This window comes from Natrix helvetica (assembly GCF_964273705.1).
Source record: "Natrix helvetica genome assembly, chromosome: 11".
NCBI lineage: Eukaryota > Metazoa > Chordata > Lepidosauria > Squamata > Natricidae > Natrix > Natrix helvetica.
This window is the reverse complement of record NC_138562.1, coordinates 1,644,355-1,666,444: the sequence shown is the minus strand read 5'-3', so window position 1 is coordinate 1,666,444 and position 22,090 is coordinate 1,644,355. Positions and strand designations below refer to the sequence as shown.

Genomic DNA, 22,090 nt, shown 5'->3' with positions numbered 1-22,090 from the left:
GGCCCAAGAAAAATGAAGGCCTGTGTGTTTGTTTAGACATCCTCAACATTAGCAATTTGGAATCACAAAATGGGTATTTTCAAAGATCATTTATATACTACAAAAACTGTGTTTATCAGTTTGTACCTTCGTTAGCCCAAATGGTGCATTACCCAGCAACAATTTTTGAATCATGGTACGTAAAACCTTAAGGAATAATTTTAAAAATCTGGCTCCATTATTCCTTGGGAATTGGGGTAAAATGTTCAGTTTCATTTGCAAAGGTATGAGCTTTGCAACATCCCTGAAATATGTGTATGGTTTCTGATGCTCCCTGCCAGCTTCCCACAAGTCACTGGGGAAGCCAGCAGAAACCCAGAAGTTACTCCAGCTCTACCCACCCACGTCTTTCTGTTTATCTGTTTAGGTAAGTAAATATTGACTTATATTGGTTCAGTACCACTACCATTATTTTTCTGCTTATGAGTTATGCTGTTCTTGATAACCATCATACTTCTGAACTTCCAAATTCAACTTTGAACTAGATCTGAAGTCCAACTATAGAAGACGGAAGCCTTGTTTGTGTCCTACCAATGAGGCACAATCTTTCATTGCATTGGCCAAAAATTGCCAATCAGGAAACTGCCCCTGACTTCAAACAAAGTAAGAATGGTAGTCCTGACGTTTACCCAATATTTCTAATGTGGAAATAAGCTAAAAGGTACTTGGCATGAATTTGGGTATCCTTAGAAAACTCATAGGAAGTGTTGGGGATGGTGGTGTCTCTTTTGCATAAAGCCTTTGGGAGAGATTTCTCACATAATCTTAAACTCTCTACTTTCTGTGACAGTACTTTATGTTCCAGACATAGAGCAAAAATTGCTCACCAACCTGTCAAACGTTTGTGATCTCCCTCAGAAGATTTGTTTAACACTTGGGATGGCTTTGAAACTCGGTAGTCCCCTTATTGTTACAATTGGGCAATGTTTGAAAAGTGTACCATTTTTACAGTTAGGCAGGAAGCAGTCTGAAAACCTCTGGGGGAAGCATTCTGGGTTAGGAACCTCAAATTAACAATGTGATTTTCAATAATTCGTAGAAGAATAACTCTGGTTGATCTGCAAATTTGTTTAATGGTGTCAGATATCTGTGCACTAAAATTCAGCATTCAAATGAGCCAGTCCCACACCAAAAGAAACTGAATATTATGATTGATTTAAAAAAAATAGTGCAAATTGGGCAGATTTGCATCATGTATAGTTTATATCATAGTAGTGGAGGAAGCAGAGAGCTCTAAAAGATTCCAGAACCTCATGTCCATCTTCTCAATCCCTAGAAACCTGGATTATGACTTTACAAAAACCAGACAGCACTCCCTCACGACATAATTCTTTGTGATGAAGACTAGAATCTTAGGATTTTATTTTTTTAAAAAAACAGGAAAGCTATGGTTCACAGCAAGTTGTGCTCTGTGCTTTCTTCCACATCCAGCACTCTCTCTCTCTCCTTCTGCAAAGCAGGCGTCATTGGCCCAACCCTGACAATAAGTTATGCTAGTGTGGTGTTTCTTCTGACACCGTGTCTTCACCCTGTGAACCAGGAAAAATATGAAACAAGGGGCTGAAGTTGCCGTGTGTGAAACCTTCCAGTCTCTAGTCAAGCAAAGGGCAGGACCACCAGTACAGAGGCAGGAGAAGCCTTCTGCTCCAGCCATCCTCCATGCCTCCAAACCAGCACAACTTTGCAACCGAGAGCTCACGGTTCACCCCTCTCCCTCAGTATCACAGCACCTCTTGTCCAAAATGGTTGTGTGGCCACCAAGCGCTGGTGGGAAGTCCTCTGTCTTTTGGCCGTGGGGAAGCCGGGTGTGGGAGTTGTAGTGCCAACCGCTCTCTTGGCTGCTGTGTTCTTGGCTTGGCAGGAAGTCCTCACTGAGAGACCACAACCCGTGTGATTGTTCCGTTGTGCTGAAGACCATTCATGGAAAGAGGAGGAGGGGGAGGGAGGGGAGGGGGGGGAGGGGGAGGGGGGGGAAACAAAGTGCCAGCCATTTCTGAGAGAGTCTGTGGGTCATGAACTGGAATAGGGCTGATGGAGCCAGAGTCACTCTGGATGGAGCCCAGGCTGCTGCCATCAAAACTAGTCATTTTCTTCTTCATTAGTTTCCTTTCTTTGGCTCTGCGATTTTGGAACCAGATTTTCACCTGCAAGAGCAAAACAGAGGAAGGGGGTAAAACTCACTTTGCTTTGGAAGCCTTAAAGATGCGCAAAGGCTAAAGCAACCCTGGGCTGCGTCAACAGAGGAATAGAATCAAGATCACATGAAAGTATTAGGGTCTCTTTATAAAGCCCAAGTAAAACCCCACTTGGAATCCTGCACCCACTTTTGGTCACCATGTGGCCATTTGGCCCCTCCCCCTGTGACACTGTGGACTGGGTCAACGGGGTGCGGCCCTGGCGTCGGATATGAGCGCGGCTGGCATGGACGGAGCTTGGCTGTTAGAGTCGTTGAAGTTGGAGCAGCCACTGCTGCCGCCGCTGTCCTCACCGCCGCCATCACTGGCCGCTTCACAACCTCGCAAGTTAGCATCTGCTGCAATTTTGACAGCTGGCCGTTACTCTTACATATTGTCCTTAACAAGGACTATTTCTATGATGGACACAAGCTTCCCACTACCCCCTTGAATATTGTTGGCTGCCCCCCCCCATGGACATGTCATCTCCTCGTTCCATCTCCCCATGATGTCATCCCGTTTGGTTGATGCCACACTTTCCTCTATGCTATACTGAGACAGAACTTTACTCCCTCCGGGAACTCCCCCTTTCCCGGGGATGGCCTTCTTGCCTATCAAGACGCTTCCTTAATGACGGATCTTGGGATCCCGAGCAGTGGCATGCAAAGAAGAGACTTCTTTGGGGTTTCTTACAGGGGCTTCTAAATCAAATTTTAAGGGGGCGGGGGGGTTGATTCAGATGGCTCAGACAGGCTTGGGGGGGGGAGTCTGCCAGGACACAAGCCAGAGCTAACTAATGGGCGCGGGTTGGGAGGGCTGGGAAGGGTTGGGAATCCGGGAGAGACATTAAGCCATTCCATTGGGGGGTTCACCATCTCTACTGTTTGTGGGAGAGGCAGATATGGTGGGGACCAAGGGCCAAATGATGTTCGGGGGATGCAGGTTTGCTGTTTGAGAGCGATCGTGCACTCCGACCCTCATCGTCCTTCTCGCACCTCCTGGTGCTCGGGATTACAGGACCCTGGTCTCTGGCTGATGTCGCTTAACGCCAGGTCCATGGTACATAAGGCTCCCCTCATTTACGACCTCATACAAGAGGGTAGAGAGGACCTGGCATGCATTGCGGAGACCTGGTTGGGCCATGAGGGGGGTGTTCCCCTTAGTGAACTATGCCCACCAGGTTTCCTGAATCCCTTGCTCACAACTCGACTGAAGCCTTGTGCCTTTGTGGCCTCTGACCCGGTGTCGATCCCAGGTGGCTCCCTGGTTTACCGAGGAGCTCCGGGAGATGAAACGCCAGAAAAGACACCTAGAGAGTGGCTCGAGGGTCAGCCGGTCCGAATCTGATCGAACACTAGTAAGAATTCATATTAAATCCTATTTAGTGGCGATAAAAGCGACAAAACGGCAACATTTTTCCGCTCTTATCGCGTCCGCAGATAACTTCCCAGCCGCCCTGTTTAGTGTGACCCGCTCCTTACTTAACCAAGAAACTGGGAAAGACCCCTTGCAGGGTAGGGCTGAGGAATTTGTTCAGTATCTGCAGGATAAAATCGCTCAGATCCGGACAGGCTTGGACTCTGACTGGGTAGATTTGGGCGAGTCGACAGGGATGAATCTTGTGGAGACAATCTGGGATGAGTTTGACCCTGTGACCCCCGAGGGCATGTACAGGATTATGGGGACACTCAGTGCTGCCACCTGTGTGCTGGACCCATGTCCCTCTTGGTTAGTTTCGGCTTCCCAGAACCTTTTTAGCAAAGGTTGTCGAGAGTGTGGTAGCACATCAGCTTTCTCATTTATCTCATTTTTAAAATGTTATTGTCCTATTAATTGGGTTTGTTTTTTGGGTACTTGTCTAATTTCCTTTTAACTTTTGTGATATGTGTTTTTTCATGTTGTACGCCGCCCTGAGTCCTTTGGGAGAAGGGCGGCATATAAATCCAAACAAATCCAAATCCACCACAATATAAAAAAGATGTGGAGACCATGGAAAGAGTGCAGAGAAGAGCAACAGAGACGATGAGGAGGCTGGAGGCTAAAACGTATGAAGAGTGGTTGCAGGAATTGGTATGTCTAGATAGTGAAAAGAAGGACTAGGGGTGACACGATATCTGTTTTCCAAAGCACCAAAAGGGAAGGGAAGGAACAATGTATGGAAACTAATCAAGGACAGAAGCAACTTAGAAAGGGTTTGCCTTCAAGGGTTGTGGGTGCTCCATCACTGGAGGATTTTAAGAAGAGACTGGACAGCCATATGTCTGGAATGGTAGAGACTCTCCTGCTTAAGCAGGGGGTTGGACTAGAAGATCTCCAAGGTGCCTTCCAATTCTGTTATTCTATGATTGACCCAACACCCTTTAGTGAAACTAGCCCTTAGGAGGTAAGTCAAGCACATCATCCAAAGAAGTCCCTGCAGAGAGAAGCTGGTGACTTAAGACCACAGATGAGCCCAAACTTCCTGCTGCTAAGCGAGACATTTGCTGCATTTTATGACCTGGTGTTAAGTTAGTTGCACAGTTGTTAAATGAATCTGGCCTCTCCATTGACTTTGCTTGTTGAAAGGAGGTTTTCAAAATCTGAGTGGCCAAACACTTGATGAGCATGGAGGAATCTGCTGCTGGAAGCCATTCTAATCCAGTCAGTAATGACACTTTCTATCAGGGCTGCATTAAGGCCAACGGGTGCCCAACATTGGTGCTCAAGGGAAGCAGAAACCTCCAGGGCATAAGATGAGGAACAAATGTGGCATCTGATGCCACCTGTCAGCCAAGGTTTTAAACTTTACCTCTGCACTGAGCCAATTTTTTTTTTAAAATAATAATGTAGATTAAAATCTACTGCAGCAAATAAGAACAATTACAAAATAATTAACAAAATTTGAGTGTAGCAGTAAAACAGTGAAGAACATGACAGCTAGAGGAAATATCTCTATGGTGCCACCTTTCCTTGGGGCACTAAGTACGGCTAATCCAGGGATTCTTTCAGCCATTGATCTACAAAAGGGACCACGGGAAAAGCCTGCATTGCCTTGAATCTGCAAAGGTCCTGACAGAAGAGAATATTTGTAGCTCAGGGTTAACCTGTGGGGTCCTTGGTGGTCAGTGCTGGCAGACACATCTACAAGAAAACCAACAAGCTCAGACAGCACCAAGGACCTCAGGGGCAGACAGGGGATTCAGCAGGTTCTGACCAGCTCTGGAGAAGAGGTAGCGGAAATTTTGAGTAGTTCAGAGAACTGGCAAATGCCACCTCTGACTGGCCCCGCCCCCATCGACTCTCTGCCTCCCGAGTCCCAGCTGATCGGGAGGGAATGGGGATTTTGCAGCATCCTTCCCCTGCCACGCCCACCAAGCCCACAGAACTGTTAGTAAATTTCTTTAATCCCACCACTGACTGTAGGCCAGAATTCTGGGCAATGACATTCCTGCTTGCTACTGTGGGAAAGAAGATAGTGGCCAACTGTACAACTTGGTGGCTGGATTTACACAGTACAGGTAGTGGGGATGGGGATTTTGCAGCATCTTTCCCCTGCCACGCCCTCCAAGTCACCCGCTCCAAGCCATGCCATGCCCACCATCCCATGCCACGCCCACCAAGCCATGCCCACAGAACTAGTAGTAAAAAAAATTGAATCCCACCACTACTCAGGGGATATTCTCTCCATGTTTTCCCAGCCACCCAACTGGTCCCCTGCTCTGAATTGGAGTGAAAGTCTCCATCTGCAGGTAACTGAGGCTCTACCTGTCTCTCAGAAAGTCTCAGGTTTGCAGCAAGTTCAGACTTCCTTCGGATGGTGATGTATCGGTTGTAATGAAACTCCTTCTCTAGTTCTAACCTCTGGTGATCTGTGTACACCACACGGTACTTCTCTCTTGTTCTTGTTTTACCTGTTAGAAAAAGAAAGGAAGAAAAGTTTGCATTTGCTTCTGAAATCTTGGACCTCTCTAATCCAGGCTTTGGCTAAACCAAATGAAGAAGATGCAAATATGCTGGAAAATGCCAGAACTACTTTGGCTAAGCCTGTCTTCCAAGCAGAACTAAAAATAATACCATTTATTAAAAATTACTATTAAATATATTGTATATAAGTGTAATTTATGTGCACTGAGAGTTTATGGCCAGTAAAGAATATTCCAATTCCAATATAAATAATACTAGTATTTACAAAGCATCTCTGGTCTAATTCTTATGCTTCAAAAATGATTTGGAACAAGTACTTTAGACTTTGTGTGAACCCAGGATCTCACTGGTATTCATTAAAGCACCCCTTCTGTTTTATGCTTCTGGGCAAGCCTACAAAAACGCACTCTGCTTTAAAAGTGACATTCATGGAATGAGTTGGTTCCTTAAAACAGTGGCAGCTATTTTTCATGGCCCATGGAGAATTCTGGGAAAGTCAGATTGCCTTAAGCAGAGAGATGCTACAGTTGCACAATAATCAAAATCCCATGCAATTATTTTCAAAATGTGCCCATGACCATGCTGGCTGGGTCAGGGATCAGAAGGCACATTCAAGCACATTTTGGTTTTGCTCTACAAGCATCCTTACCCATAACTTCTGAAACAGCTAAAAGCTTGCAAAAACATTTCCTAGTTGACCTGCGCTGGTTGTGGAGGCCTCTGCAGACAGGAGGGAAGGAGACTGTGGCTACCAGCAACCACTGCAAGGGCATCAGAATTTAGGTGGGGAGACGTTTTGTGTTGGAAATATGAGCCATGCATAGATCATCTGTTCATGGCCTGTAAACATGATACGTCAGATGTCGTTTTCCATTAAACTTGAAGGGCACCGTTGTCTCTTGACTTAATGGTAGCCTTTCTCCAACTGATCAGCTTCAGAAGTGGTAGGCCATATGGGTAGTCCTCAACTTACAACAGTTTATTTAGTGACCGTTCGAAGTTACAGCACTGAAAAAAGTGGCTTATGACCATTTTTCACCCTTATGACCACATGGCCACCTGATTTAAATTTGGATACTTGGCAACTGACTCACATTTATGACGGTCGCAGTGTCCCGGGGTCATATTTTTTGCTCCTTTGGCGACCTCCTGACAAGCAGAGTCAACGGGGAAGCCAGATTCACTTAACAACCAGGCTACTGATTTAACAACTGCAATGATTCACTTAACAAATGTGGCAAGAAAAGTCGTAAAATGGGGCAAAACTCACCTAACAAGTTTCTCACTTAACAACATAACTTTTGGGCTCAATTGTGGTTGTGAGTTGAGGGCTACCTGTATTTCTAACCCGTCCAATCAGTGTGGTGTCATGGGAATGATACCTGAAGGCCCCACCCAGAAACATGGAATGGAAAAAAGCACAGCAAGCTCCCTGACCAGAACCTTTGGGGCACTCGGTGACTGACCTTGCCAGGACACTGAGTGAATCTTATGCTTCTGAGACTTCCCTTTGTCTGCTTACAGGGGACTTAAAAAAATATGACCACTTACTATCAAGTTGAGCTTGGGCCTGATGACTTGATGGAAATACCAATGTATTTTTCTTAGCAATAATAGGGAATCGTTATTGTCTTCTTCCCAGATGTTTGAAACTTCTTCGTTAGGCAATAAGCCTCGGATTTTCTAGTGATCACCTGTTTAGCTTTTTGAGATCAAAGAGCATGGCTGGGTGCTGGAAACTGTAGGGATAAGAAGGGAATTCTTCTCCTTTCTCAACCTCAGGAACTTTCCTAATTCTGGGGGTTGAAGTCTATACATCTTAAAGTTATTAAGATTGAGAAGCTCTGCCTTAGAATAATTTCCATTAACTTCTTGCAATTGGGCTTACTTTTCATGCTTATTGGAGCTGCACACGGTGATCTAGCTAATCAGAGACCAAAAGATAAATTGAAATGGAGGAAGAGTTAGGATTTCTCACTTTAAGAACTTGGCAAAATTCCTGCCTCCTGATAATAGATGCAAACCTTAATTTGAAGGACTGTATTTATAGGAATTCTATTTGGTCCCTATGTCAAAATTACAGATATAGTTTTGGAAAGAGAAATAAGCTTTAAGTGTTAAGCTTTAAGGACAATGTCTAGATAGCGAAAAGAAGAGGACAATGACTGAACCAATAGCATCTTAAGGGCTTAAATTCGGTTTCAGTAAATTTCACAAAGCAGCACAAGTGATTTGCCACTGAAATAGCCTTCTTCTGGTCTGCTGCGGTGGCCTTAAAGGTGGACTTCCTGCCTCACAATCAGGAGGTTGGGAGTTTGATCCTAAGTAGAGGCAGATGTAGGGTCTCCTGCTTGGGCAAGAGGTTGGACTAGATGACCTGCAAGATCCCTTCCAACTCTGTTAATCTGTTCTTCTGTTTGATGGTCACATGGGCATTAGGCAGATATAGCACATATATCACGATAACATGCACGAATGACAATTGTCGGATGATGTGACTTTCTTGCTGTGAATCAGGGACATTGAGACCTCCAAATGCAGAAGAACTTCAACTTTCCATCTAACTGGAAATTTGCAGAACTTGTCAAGATGGGGAATGTTCTAATTTGGAATCCTATGTATGCTTGGCACATTTCAGAGAAGTTAGTTGGAATTTTCCCTCAAAAATATAATTTAAGGAACTGAGTTTTTACTCCAGAATATTAAAGGGCTTACAGTTCTCACTAAAAAATTATGAATTTCCCAAAAGTCTACATTAAAACTGCATTTTTAAGAAAGCCATACCTTATGGCAAATAATTTCCTGAATCATTTATTTTTAAGCTATCTTTAACACTAAAATCTCCCATCATCTGTGTCATGCACTGTACGATAACTCCCCACATGTTAAATTTTTGCTGCTGTTTAGAATTGTTTTGCTCAGAGACTTAGAAAATTAAGTTTGTGGCTGTTTTAAAAAGCACAAAGCCAGATTTGAAAATGTTCCACCTGCTGCTTTCACCATGAAGTGGTGAGTGAATGGCTGTCTGGTTCATTTTGAAAGATGGACGGGCCAGGCAGCCATTGAAACAGAGGTTGGGGAATAGGATACGAGAGCATAGGAAGGCTGAAAAGAATAGACTCTTTTTTTTTGAGATGTTAGAGGTAGGAAAGAACAGTGGGTGCCCTGGGCTGGAATGTGTAATGGGGACATGCTAAAGGAATGGCGGGAGACCCATTTAAAGGGGCCTTTTGTCATCAGAGAGGATCAGGTTGTTGACTCTGAACAAAACAACTCGCCAGGTGTTTTTAAACCAGGACCCGTTTTAAGGATACTCAAGTTATTCTAGCAGTCTGAGGCCCTGCCTTGCTCTTGGCGAGTGTGTGTGTGTGCGCGTGGGGGGGGGGCAGACAGGTTTCTCCTTGGCCATAAAATTCACAGGGCACTTTTTCAGAACAGAATAAAAGCCAAGTGAGGGCCTCTTTATTTGCTGTGAAAATCATCCGTCTTTCCGGCAATATAACTGCTGAAGAAAAGGAGCAGAAGCCAGAATGCATATCAAAGCCCCCCTCCCCACCCCCCAAAAGTGTCAAAATAAGGTCTGCTGCTTGATATGGCAAACCAGCCCCTGACTCAAGACAATGGAATCAAGGAACAAGGAGGAGCAGGAAGAGGCTCCTGAATCTCACAACTAGTTTATAAAGAAAATAAATTAGCATTCAAAGTGCCCCTGGTTTTCCCTGTCTTCTCGGCTTGAGCCTAGCTCCTGTTTTACATCAGCCGGCATATTCCTGGTCACAGGAATTTGTGAATTTGTCCCTGTCTGTGAATTCAGCAGGACAACAACAACAGCTGAGCTCTGCCTCCCCGTTGGGAAATTCCATCCCTTTCCAATTCCATCTCGAGGCGAAGGAGCTTCAAAGGGTTAGAGGAGAGGTTCACCAACAGCCTTCCCCAGCCTGGCGTCTTCTAGGTGGTCTTCACAAGTACAAGGGGGAAGATTTGTATCTCAGCTTCTCTGGAGAACCCCAAGTGGAAAGAGGTCTTGAAGGCAACCGAGAATGAGGGACATTGTGGTTCTAACATCTGAAAGATGCCAGGTTGGGGAAGCTTAGCTTAGGCAAGATTTTGAAAGGAACTGAGAATGCTTCTTCTGAGGGGTCCTTGGCGCGCTCTGAGTTTGGTTTTCCTGCAGACATTTCATTACCCAAACTAGGTAACATCGTTTGAGCATTGATGATGTTAGCTAGTTTGAGTAATGAATCATCTGCAAGAAAACAACCAAACTCAGAGAGCACCAAAGATTTCTCATTTCAACAAATGTTCTCCTTTATTAATATTTTTTCTGTACCCCCAGAAGGTACAAATTTTAAGAAGGCTGTTTGGGCATCTTCCATCCATCACTTAGTCAATGTTAATAAAATGATTCCGATGGTAATATTTAAATCTAACTAAACTTTTTTGAACCTCCTACTCCAAATGTAGTTTAGGCTTTGCATCTTTCATTTTTATTTTTCCTGAAAGAAAGCTTATATATGGGACTCAGCCTTTTGTTTCATGACTTGACCTTCATAATCCTTCTCAGTTCATGATTCTCAGCATTTTGATGAGTTTCGTTCCTGATAGTGCAACATCGTTTTATTTATACCACTTCTTCCAGCATCCTATGCATTTGTAATGCTAAATAATAAATGGTTGCTTTATCTCTTATTCTTGAGTTGTAACCCAGACAAGGGACACCAACCTCATTCCAATCCATAGAAGCAATACAGAATGAAGTCCCTGTTTGTGTTAAAAGTGTTAAAGCTCCATGGAAGTTACTATGGTCTCATCTAACAGCTGCCAAGTGAGGACCTCTTGACTGTTGAACAATGCCACTGGTTGTTTCTCTGCTGCTAAGAGAAACCATCGAGACAGTGTGGTATAGTAGTTTAGACACTGGGCCAGGTCTAGGTGGAGACTTCTGCCCTCATCCATGAAAACATACTGGGTGACTTTTAAGCAAGTCAACCCAAAACACCTCTCAGAATTGTTGCTATTGGGAAGGAGATGAAGTCTTTCAGCCACTTGAAGAAAAGCTGAATAGAAATAGAAGACATGAATAAACAATTGAATAAACAATAGCCTTCAGATATCCCTGTTTTTCAGTTATGGCTTTTGGAGTTGGCTTAGCAGAGGCATTTAACTGGTTGAATCATATCTTGTAGCAGTGGTAAGTTTCAATTTATTTTACTACCGGTTCGCTCGTGCGCATGTGCAGAAGTGGGTAGGGGGAGCCTCCTGCCACCACCACTACTGATTCGGGGCGAACCGCAGAAACCAACTCTGCCTTGTAGTTATCAAAGGCATTTTAATGCAGCCTTTAATTGCTGCCCTTCAGACTCCTTTTAAAATTTTTGCACACCTAAATGATGGTTCTTAGTTTCCTCTGATTTCCTCAGTAATTACTTGCTGTGTATCTAAGAATAGAATGACGTGTTGGAAATTTTTATTTAAACTGAAGAATGTTTTAAAGGATTTAAAATATACCAAATCAAAATTACGTTAGTTGGGTATTTCCCTCTCCCTCTAGTTTTTACTTTCAATCTTAAATGATTGGTAATATGTTGGCTTAGTGTTTTGTGAATCCAGATTTGGTGGCTTGAAGGTTCTTAAACCAACAGCTAAGACAATGAAGAGTCAAACCACATCTGTCTAATCACATCTATTCTATGACACATACTACATTTAGAAGCTCTTTTTAAATGCTATGACTTAACTCATGGGCAGAAAAAGGTTCCCGCTGAAGTAGAATCAGGCAGATATCTGGCTTGATGTTTTGTTACAAATACAAGAAAAAGTTCCTACTCAAAGGAATGACTGTTTGGTACTGTTCACCTGGCCAGTTCCAGAGATTTTGAGTGAATTATGATAAACAGAAATCAAATCACCATCTGTGCTGGAGGACTGATATGAGGATACCAGGCCAGAGAACGTGGATTTAAGTTGTGAAAGTGCTAAAAACTGGGCACCCCCTTTCTTTCCCAAGGCCTTCTTCATGCATTATAGGCTGCTTTGTGAACAGTTAATCCGCACTGGGAGAAACTTCCAAAACAACTTTGCCTATAGTGACAGTGTAGGAAAGATTTTGGTGGACTCACGATGGCTCCCTCAGTCAGACTGCAATGCTCAGGATTCACAGAACTGCACTGCTGACTCAGGAGGTTTCTGGGAGTGTATTTCAACACATCTGGAAGACACCAGTTCAGAGAAGCCTTGTTTAATGCTCCAATGTGGGATAATGGTTGAGGTGTTGGGCCAGAGTTCAAGTCCACCTTCAAGTGCAGGATCTCAGTGGGTGATGCTGAGGCGCCTCCCCCGGAGCTGAGCCTCCCCCAGAGGCCGACTCTTATGGGGATGGAATAGAATTCCCCATGGAAATGAAAACAGATTAATGGATTATAAAACCATGTCTGAGCCTATTGGTTTTACCCTCCCAGGAGAATCCCTAATTCGGGGTTCTCCAGTTACACAGGAAACCTTGTCCGCCATCAGTCGTCACCTTCTCAATCCATAATACGCCAGTCAAATGAATGACTGTCTTTATGCTGGTCTAAAATTATTAACAGAGATTTGATTTGAATGAATCAATTATTATATTCATAATAATAAACAAATGTTCCACTAGTGAGTGATTTACCTATAAGTACAGGTAGTCCTTGATTTACAAGGTTCACTTAATGACCATTCAAAGTTACGACAACACTGAAAAAAGTGACTCATGACCATTTTTCACACTTATGACCATTGCAGCCTCCCCATGGTCACATGATTTACATGAGGGTGTTGACAACTGACTCATATTTACGACGGTTGCAGTGTCCCAGTGTCACCTTTTGCGACCTTCTTATAAGCAAAGTCAATGGGGAAGCCAGATTCACTTAACAACCATGTTACTAACTTAACTGCAGTGATTCATTTAACAAATTTGGCAAGAGAAGTCATAAAATAAGGCAAAACTCATTTAACAAATGTCTCACTTAGCAACATAAATTTTGGGCTCCATTGTGGTTGTAAGATGTACATGTTCAGTAGTGTTGGCCAAATCTCCATCTCCTATTCCTGTGAACAACCAAATGAGCTACTTGTTTGGATCCCATGCCTGGTCCAAGATGGACTGAGGAATGACTTCTACACCAAACCTTCTAGTTCAGAGAATTTATTGGCTTTTACCAATCCAGGTTACTTTACTCCAGAGCAAACTTTTGACATCCTTCCTACAGCTGTGGATGCAGCTGGGTCTACTGAGGAAAAACAACCAAGGGGAAAACAGGTGTCACTGGGAACAATCCAAAGGCAGGTCAGAACAAGATGGGGGTGGCATCATGAAGTTGTGGTTGTTTTTGTTTAAATTTGTAGTCCCCCCCCCATGAATTTGAGGGTGGGGGAGAGCAAACAAAGGATTTGAGGAAAAGCTTCATTTTATTGATCAAGTCCTTTGCCTAAGTACCCTATACTTACCCTAATCCTACACTTACCCCAGATTAACAGTGAGCAGACCTTCTCAATTTATTTCATTGCCTTGCCATTCTTGCTGCCTGTTCTCCTTGAGAATAGCTGACTTGGAAGGGACCCTAGAGGTCCTCTAGTCCAACCCCCTTGCCAAGTAGGAGAACCGAGATCATTCCAGACAAATGGCTGTCCAAATTCTTTCAAAAACCTCCAGTGATGAAGGAGCCACAACCTCTGGAGACAGGTTGTTCCATTGATTCAATGTTCTCACTGTTGGGACATTTCTCCTTAGTTTTAGGTTGCATCTCCCCTTGATAATTTTCCATCCATTACTTCTTGTCCTGCCCTCAGGTGCTTCTTCCTCTCCCCCTTTGCTTTGGTCCATTATAGTCAGTGGCCCAGAAAAATTCTTGAACTCCTGGTATACCTGATTTACGGTATTTTGTTACCTTGTATGATAAGCATTCTCCATCTTATCATTTCAAATCTGGACGTGTATATTAAATGGGACTTTCCTTTTTGGGAAGCTTGGACAATTGGTTCTCACTGTTCCCGCCCAAATGGCCCTGAGAGTATCAATAACAAAATATGATGATAAAAAGAAGAAGAGATGCTACTAAGCTAATATTTGTGATGGCACCTCAGTCTGTTTCTTAACTGTTTCTCTGCCGAATATTTTTTGCTCCAAGAAAAGTCTGTCTGTGGGCAGGTCAACAGTGTATGGTCATTGGCAGTTTACCTCAGTGGAAGTGAGCCTGAAACTTTTGAATCTAACATCTGTCCTCACAGTGGAGCAGCTGGCATTGTGGGTGCTAAATAAGCCTTCAGAAGCAACTGAATGGCGCAACAAAGTTTGGCCACCTGTCATGTAAGCAACAGCAACTATGGAAAGAACTTTAGAGTCCATTTCCAAATGAGAAGTTATTTCCAAGGTGTTTTGCCATCCTTGAAAAGTCAAATCACCATCAAAATGATACCTTATGAATGTCCTTATAGGTCCCCATGAGAATTGCCAAAAAATTATGTATTTTTATGATGGCTTATTGAATAAACCACAGCTTTTTAGCAACACATACACTCCAAACGAAGCAAACCATATTCCTGCTTAGCAGAATGTAGCATGAATGTAGCCAATGTTACAAAATGGTGTATTCTTCCTCTCTCAAAAAGAAGGGAAGAAAGCACACTTACAGAAGAGCAGAGGAAGGATCCCAGATATGGAATCAGCTCTTCTTCTCCGAAAAGCCCTTTTTTTAGTTTATAAAAACAAACCCAGTCTAAGTTATGACAGAGGTCCATAAAATGGTGTTGTTTGCCTTGCTCTTCTGTATATTAAGACTGGGATGAATTGTCAAAGCAATTTTTGGCAGATGGGTTGAAGAAAGCCATTTCTCTAGCTTTTGGCCCTTATTCCCACAATAGCTCCTTCAGGAAGGCTTTGGAAAGAACCTATTCAGGAGGGATGGACAAGTGGGCTTGAGCAACGGTTAACAATCATAACATCCACAGATGAAAATGGTAGAGCTTAGATTGCTAGGAGAAAGGACAGGACATGTTCTAGGGGTGAACCCACCTGTTGTGGCTGAAGGCAGAGCCTGAAAGGAAGGCTTCGCATCCAGGTAGGTTAGATACTAAGAGCTTCACTAGAATTAGCTGTGAGGCTAAGCATTACTACTAATCCTTGGATTTCATATAATGAAACAAGACCACACTGTGCATTTATCTCGGTCCATATGGAGGACATTTCCCCCGTATTGCAGAAATGACTTGGCCTTCAGTCAAGCAACTGTCTCCCTCTGGTCTTGTAACAGTCTTATTCAAAGCATTTCTTTGTTTGCTACAACACAAAAGTTCAGCCTCCAGATGCACAAGGAAATAAATTCTTATTTGATTAGGCCTCCCATCTAGTGCCTTTCAAAGATGTGGGCCACCAAGCTTCACCAGCCAGCAATGGGAGTTATAGTTTTACACCATGCTAAACCCAGGTTAAAAAACGCAAGTGCACCCTTGACATCATATGGGTGCAGCCAAACAAGCCATCTTTATCTTCAAGGAAATTATTCAAACAAGATGGTAACAGAAAGGTTGAGTTCCCCACATGCTACCACAAGCTATCCAGCCCTATTTTAGATTAGCTGAGCATTGTGTGAATCCAGATGTTCTTCTGCAGCCTACTTTGGATGCAATTCTCAGAACCATAAAACCCACATTATCTGGGAATTCTGGGATTTGCAGTCTGAAAGGGGCCAGAGAAGGCCAAGTCAAGAAAGTTATATATGCAAGTTGTGAACTAGATGCTGCTGTCTGTCTGTCTGTCTGTCTGTTCTCCCATGTATCCATGACACTACGTATCAATAGACTAAAGGTATGAGGGATTTCTATAAGCCACCTTTTGATAATTTAATCCAAACCAGGGTTTTACTCCTTATCTGCAGATCTTGCCATCTTTCCCTGTTTGATTTATATGAGAAACTGGAGAGCTATAGTTAAAAAGAGGAAGTTCCCTGAAGTAAGTCTTTCTTCCCTCTATTCAGGAGCTCTCAAGAAATATATTTAAATATTCATTTATAAAGTGTTAGTTAGAAACTAATTTGCCTCGAAAATTGTCAGTTTTTGTTCATAACCCTGACACAGTTTATTACTTTACAACGGTGTATTTCAAACTTAGCAACTTTAAGATGTGCGGAGCTCAAGTCCTAGAATTGTGCAGCCCCACAAACCCCCACATCTAAAAGTTGTCAAACCTCTGATTTACAGCAAGATGACTAGATTGGAAGTTTGCAGATCGTTTTAAACCCAAATTGAAAACTAGAGACGAGAGACAAGGCCACATTAGACACAAGTAATAAAGCCGTATTTGCTAGCCCTTTCCCCCCCCCTTCGCATCCCTTCAAATGTCCCTAGAATACTACAGTCAGTTTTCAAATGTGGGAGGCTGTGAATTCTGGATACTGTAGTTCAAGGCATCTTTAAAAGTGTTACATTTAATGTATTTAGTCAAAATCTGGGAATTTACAAAACTCACATTGTACTGAAACTTATTTAACAACAACAGAGCGTTGTAGTTCTCGCACTACTTTGAACCATAAACTCACCTGGGGCACCCAACAAATCTGACTGGATATTTATTTGCAACTAGGTGCTTATCTAGCATCTCATCTAATGTGAAGACTGTTGCTAGATGTGGAGAGTGTTATGGAGACCTATTACTAACTCATTAAAATAGGCTAATGTGGCATTATTTGACATCTGGCTAGTTGGCTAATGAAACATCTGCAAGCAGCCAAGCTCAGCACCAAGAACTCCACAGCTCAACTCTAAGCGACATCTATTCCATCAGTGTTCAATATACAACACACTAATATCAGTGTTAATGCAGCTGTAACTAATTTTCTCATACCTTTAGCATCAAGCAAGACAATTTTCCAAACTATCTGAGGTGCCTTCTATAAAATCATGTACAATGTTTGCTTGTTAAATCCATTGTTATTAACGTTCTGGAAGGTTCTCTATCAAGAGATCAAAGGTATTTTTTTCTGCTTCTTAGATCCCGGCATTCCGAGAGGCGTCTAGCAAGAGCCCCTTTTATCCTGAGGATCCATTTGAAATGTTAATGGTGGTTACCCTGAAAATGAACCCAGGTGAGCAACAAATTGCATGCAAGCATTGTCCCTTAAACGTCAGTTTGGTTCTGTTGTTGTGTAAATAAATTTTAAAAGAGGCAAAGTTCACCCTTGATTTCAAGTGCCAAGGGCTGATGCAGGGGAAGGAGCTTTGAAATAAAGGAGAATATTTGTAGCTCAGGGTTGGAAAGAGGGGTCCTTGGCCCTCTCTGAGCTCTGTTGTTTTCTTGCAGATGTTTCATTATCCAAACTAGTAACACCATCACTGCTGCTAATGCTACCTCATTTGGATAATGAAACGTCTGCAAGAAAACAACCAAGCTTTGAAATAAATAGGACTTCGATGAAGATTGTAATGTGGATTGTATATAGCAGGAAAACTGTTGGTCTTCGGTAGATCCAAAATCAGTTTGCTACCACTTTTCCTGATTTATTTGTGAGCAGCAGCTCCTTTCATCGGATGCTGCTGGAAGGATTATTTAGCTGGTTTGCATTCAAGCCTCAAGCCAACCCAACATTAATAAGCAGCCTATGCAAATCCTAACCTTTTCAGATCCCACTCAGGGCCACAGCAATTCTCTCCCTCATCTTGTATCAGGAGCTGACGGGTTTTTTAAAACATCAATTTCTTCCTCTGCCAGCCCATTTTTACACCCCTTCCCCTTAAAGGAGCCCCTTTTTATGAATACATCATTTGCTTGGAGAACCAGATTATTGAGACCTTAAATCAAAGTTGTGACTCAAGAGCTTGATCAGAAGAGGAGAAAACCCTCTTTCAATTTGGGATAATCTGTCCCTTGGCTTCAGAAAGTGAGGAAAGTCACAGGTTTTGAGGGGGAAGGGAGAATTTAGATTGCCAACATACCTGTTGAAGTAGACTGGACCGTTTTCCTCATCCATTCATAGGAGCTGTGCCGCTGGCTGAGGGGAGGAGAATTTGCCTCTGGATTCATGGTGTCCAGAGAAGGTAAAGTCACAGAACCAGCAGGATTCAGGGAGCTGTAATCAGCAGAAGAAAAGGAGACTTGTCCAGGAGAAGATCTGTTGATCTGGGTGGAGGTTATGGTGTTGGAGGTTCCTGGCCCATAAGCACCCCAATCCTCCCGAGGCAGCCCATAAGGTGTTCCCCAAGTCCCTGAAGGTTGTCCACGATTCTCCATACTTTGGGGATGATGGTATCCTATGTAATCTACATAAGGTGTAGCAGAAGGAAAGTTTTGTGCTGGTAGGTTGCTGCCACCGTTGCATCGTACAGAACCCGGATACATCCTGGCTTCCTTTTCCAAAATATAACTCACATAGATGAAGTTCATCCCCTAACTTCTTCTTGACCAGGCATCCTGCTCCTTGGGGGAGGGGGGGGGGGCTGATTATACAAGTCCTCCTCTTGCTCTCTCTTTTTCAAGCCTAAACCTAGACTGGTTTTGCGGATGACTCAGGAGGTCTCTTTACTACCCATCCTTGACAATAGGATCCCTGGTGCTGGGCTAGCAGTGGACTGAGGATCTGCCTAATGTCAAAGATAACTGGCTACTCCCAAACATTTGCATTCAAATGAAGGGTTGGTCATCTTGCAATCCCACCTTACTGTTGGCTTGCTGATTTCTCACAGAGCCTTCCCGTCCTGGGCCAGGCGTGGATTCCGTGTGTTTGTTCTGCAAATCTCAGAAAAACAAAGAGAACAGCTAACTCCACACTAAGTCATAATGTGATTTCTTTGATTTGGGATTATTTATTAGATTTATGTGCCATCCATCTCATCTAGAGGCAATTCTGCATGGCTTACAAAATTTAAAACCAGTAACCATTAAAGGAATAAACCAGTAAACAACAATAATTATAATTTATCATGAAAAGATGGGAGGAGAAGATAGCACAGAGACTAGCATTGTGTATGGATCCAGCTAATGTGGTTTGTAACTCATTGGTCATCATTGTAGGTGAGCTTTTAAACTTATTCAATATTCATCTCATAAGTGAAGCCAGCCATTCGTTCCAGATGTGATAGAAGTTGATATCACAAAGGGCATTTGATTGTAGATAGATGAGCTTCTGTGCAATTGCAATTAATGGAACATTCAATAGTTGAATGAATTTGTGTATAGAAGGCATTTATCTCTAATTTCATGAAAAGAACTCATAAAATTACTTATAATGAAAGAAATAAGAATTTAAGGTACATGTGGCAGACAAAGCATTTTATTTTTTTGAAGTTTTTGTTGAACATTTTTGAAAAACAGTGCATTGCCAGAGTATATCATTTGCAAGTAAAAAAGAAAAAAAACCAAAGAGAAGTTAATAGTAACCATTAACACACAAACTAATAATAGTAATAGTATAGTAGCAATAATAATAATATAGCCAAAATTTAAACTACGTTTCTTCTTACATTAGCTTATTTACATTTTTATCAATTACCATAATCATAGTTGTATACATCATTGTTTCTCATATTAACAATATTATATTTATAATCTAATTTCTCTAATTTCTACCCCTTGTCTCTATCCAGTCATAAAATTTATTCCTTGTCCGATAATATTCTGAATCACCTTCATCTTTAATTTTTAAAGTTAATCTATCCATTTCAGCGCAGTCCCAAATTTTCCAAATTACAACCACGTCTTGTATTTAGTATATATGATCCTTGCTGCTGTCAATATATATAATACCAAATATGTGGTCCCTTTACCGTAACCCTCTGATAATATACCTAAGAGGGCGTGTTTCTGGTTTCAGGTCAATATTTTGTCCAGTTATCATTTCCAGCTAGCTATGTATTTTCTCCCAATATTTGCTTTCTTTACTGCATGTCCACCACATGTGGTCGTAGGTACCTGGGGTCTGATTGCATTCCAGCATTTGACAGACAGATTGCTGTTTTGCAGGTGGTAAGTGCAACCTGTAAAACATTTTATAAAGATTTTCTTTGTAGACCAAAGCCATAGTTCATTTATAATTTCTATCCCAATGTTTTTGCCATTTCTCTAATTCTATATTGTAACTGACATTTTTTGCCCAAGCAATCATCTTTTATTTGACTATTTCTTCCTCCATTTTATAGTTCAATAAGTAAATATATATATATATATATATATATATATATATATATATATACACACACACACACACACACACACACACACACACACACACACACACATATATATATATATATATATATATATATATATATATATATATATATATATATAAATCAATTTTTCATCAATCCCCATTAAAATTTTGTCAAATGGTGTTGGTTCTTTGTTTAAACCCCATGTTTTAGCGTCTTTCTCATACCTTGACTGGAACTAAAAATACAGCAACACAAAGCATGTGATTTAAAAAACAAAACAAAGTTTTGACACAAATCATTTCATTCTCTTCATTCTTCAGGGTTATAATAACTGATTTGTATTCTCAAAGTAGTTGGAGAAAAATATTGGGGTGTAAACTGTTTTGACACTGTTTCTTTACAAACAACCAAAACATCGTAAGAAGGGATGGGGGAAAATAATAAAATCCCTTAAGGATGTGCTACTTAGTTGATTTTTGTGAATGACCTGACACTTTTGAGGGAACTTTCTCTTAAAGAGGTGAAAAGTGTTTGAAGATTGCTTTTCTTTGAGCTGCACACAGTCAAAGTGCTTGGGATGTTTGTCTTCTGAATTTAGAGGCATCTTTTTAACTCTGCAGAGAGAATAGATTTGTTGTTCTCGGCTTCTTTTTAAAAAAAGATCCCACGTCAGCTGGGAAAAGCTTTGGTGTGATTCTGAAGATGTAGTTTCTGGAATAGCCGAGGGTGAAGAATTAATTTATAGGCTGTGCAGGTCCACTTAAAGTCTCTGAGAGACCAGAAATAAAATATTTGCTTGTGTGTTTTTCTGCCTGCCTTGTTTTAGTCCATTGAAGTCAGTGGTCCAGTAACTGCGAAACCTTAAACTGTGGTTTTGCTTTGTTAAATGCAAGACATTGTTAGATCTGATCAAATATTAAATTGTACTTTTGACATTTGTGGGATTTAGTACCATCCCCTCCAATTTCCACAAAGGTTTCTAGATACAGAATAAATTAAGGTGTTTCTGAATGGAATTTCCTATTTTACCATATAAGCTGCTCTCCTTTATATGATGTCCTGATAATTTAGGTCAGGGGTGTCCAACCTTGGCAACGTCAAGAATGGTGGTCTTCAACCGGCTGGGGAATTCTGGGAGTTGAAGTCCACAGGTCTTCAAATGGCCAAGGTTGGACACCCCTGATTTAGACAGAGCATTTCCCTGTTTCTACCAGAAGCTGCCATCGGTATGGATGAAGGATAGGAAAAATACTTGTGTGGTATTGTGTGGAATGTGTGGATTCACACATTCATGGGTATTTAGTTATGATTCGAGGGGTCCTTGATGATCTCTGAGCTTGCTTGTTTTCTTGCAGATATTTTTACCCAAACCAGGTGACCCCCTCAGTGCTAGCAGTGCTACTTCGGATGAGGAAACATCTGCAAGAGAACAAGCAAACTCAGAGAGCACCAAGGACCCCTCATGTCAATCCTGAACTACAAATATTCTCCTTTATTAGCTAAGGTTGGTTTAATAAGCTTCAAATAGGCTAGGTTCATAATGGTGAGCCATAAATTCTGGTATAGCAGTCACAATAGTTTGCACAATATTCTAAACATTCTAAAGAAACCACATCCACCTTACTACAAAGATGTTGTGTGAATATACCCATGTCAGGATACTACACACTGGAACTACCAGCTTGGGAGTGGAAGTAGAAATGGCTTCATTTAATGTGCTTCTCCGTCTCTAACCTTCAGTTAGGACAAGGTGGTTCACCGTTGCATTGCTGACTTACACAGCTAGAAGAATCTCTAAATGA

General features: G+C 42.0%; 1 protein-coding gene across 1 annotated transcript; it reads right to left on the bottom strand.

Annotated features, from left to right (window-relative positions):
- Nucleotides 1-1,907: 1,907 nt before the first annotated feature.
- CDX4 (caudal type homeobox 4) lies at nt 1,908-19,888 on the bottom strand (the record flags this gene model as incomplete). Its single annotated transcript, XM_081964383.1, has 3 exons — nt 18,075-19,888; nt 5,958-6,103; nt 1,908-2,183 (listed from the first exon to the last, which is right to left on the bottom strand). The coding sequence occupies exons 1-3, from the start codon at nt 18,520-18,522 to the stop codon at nt 1,908-1,910; spliced, it is 870 nt and encodes a 289-aa protein (XP_081820509.1). The 5' UTR covers nt 18,523-19,888.
- Nucleotides 19,889-22,090: the final 2,202 nt, after the last annotated feature.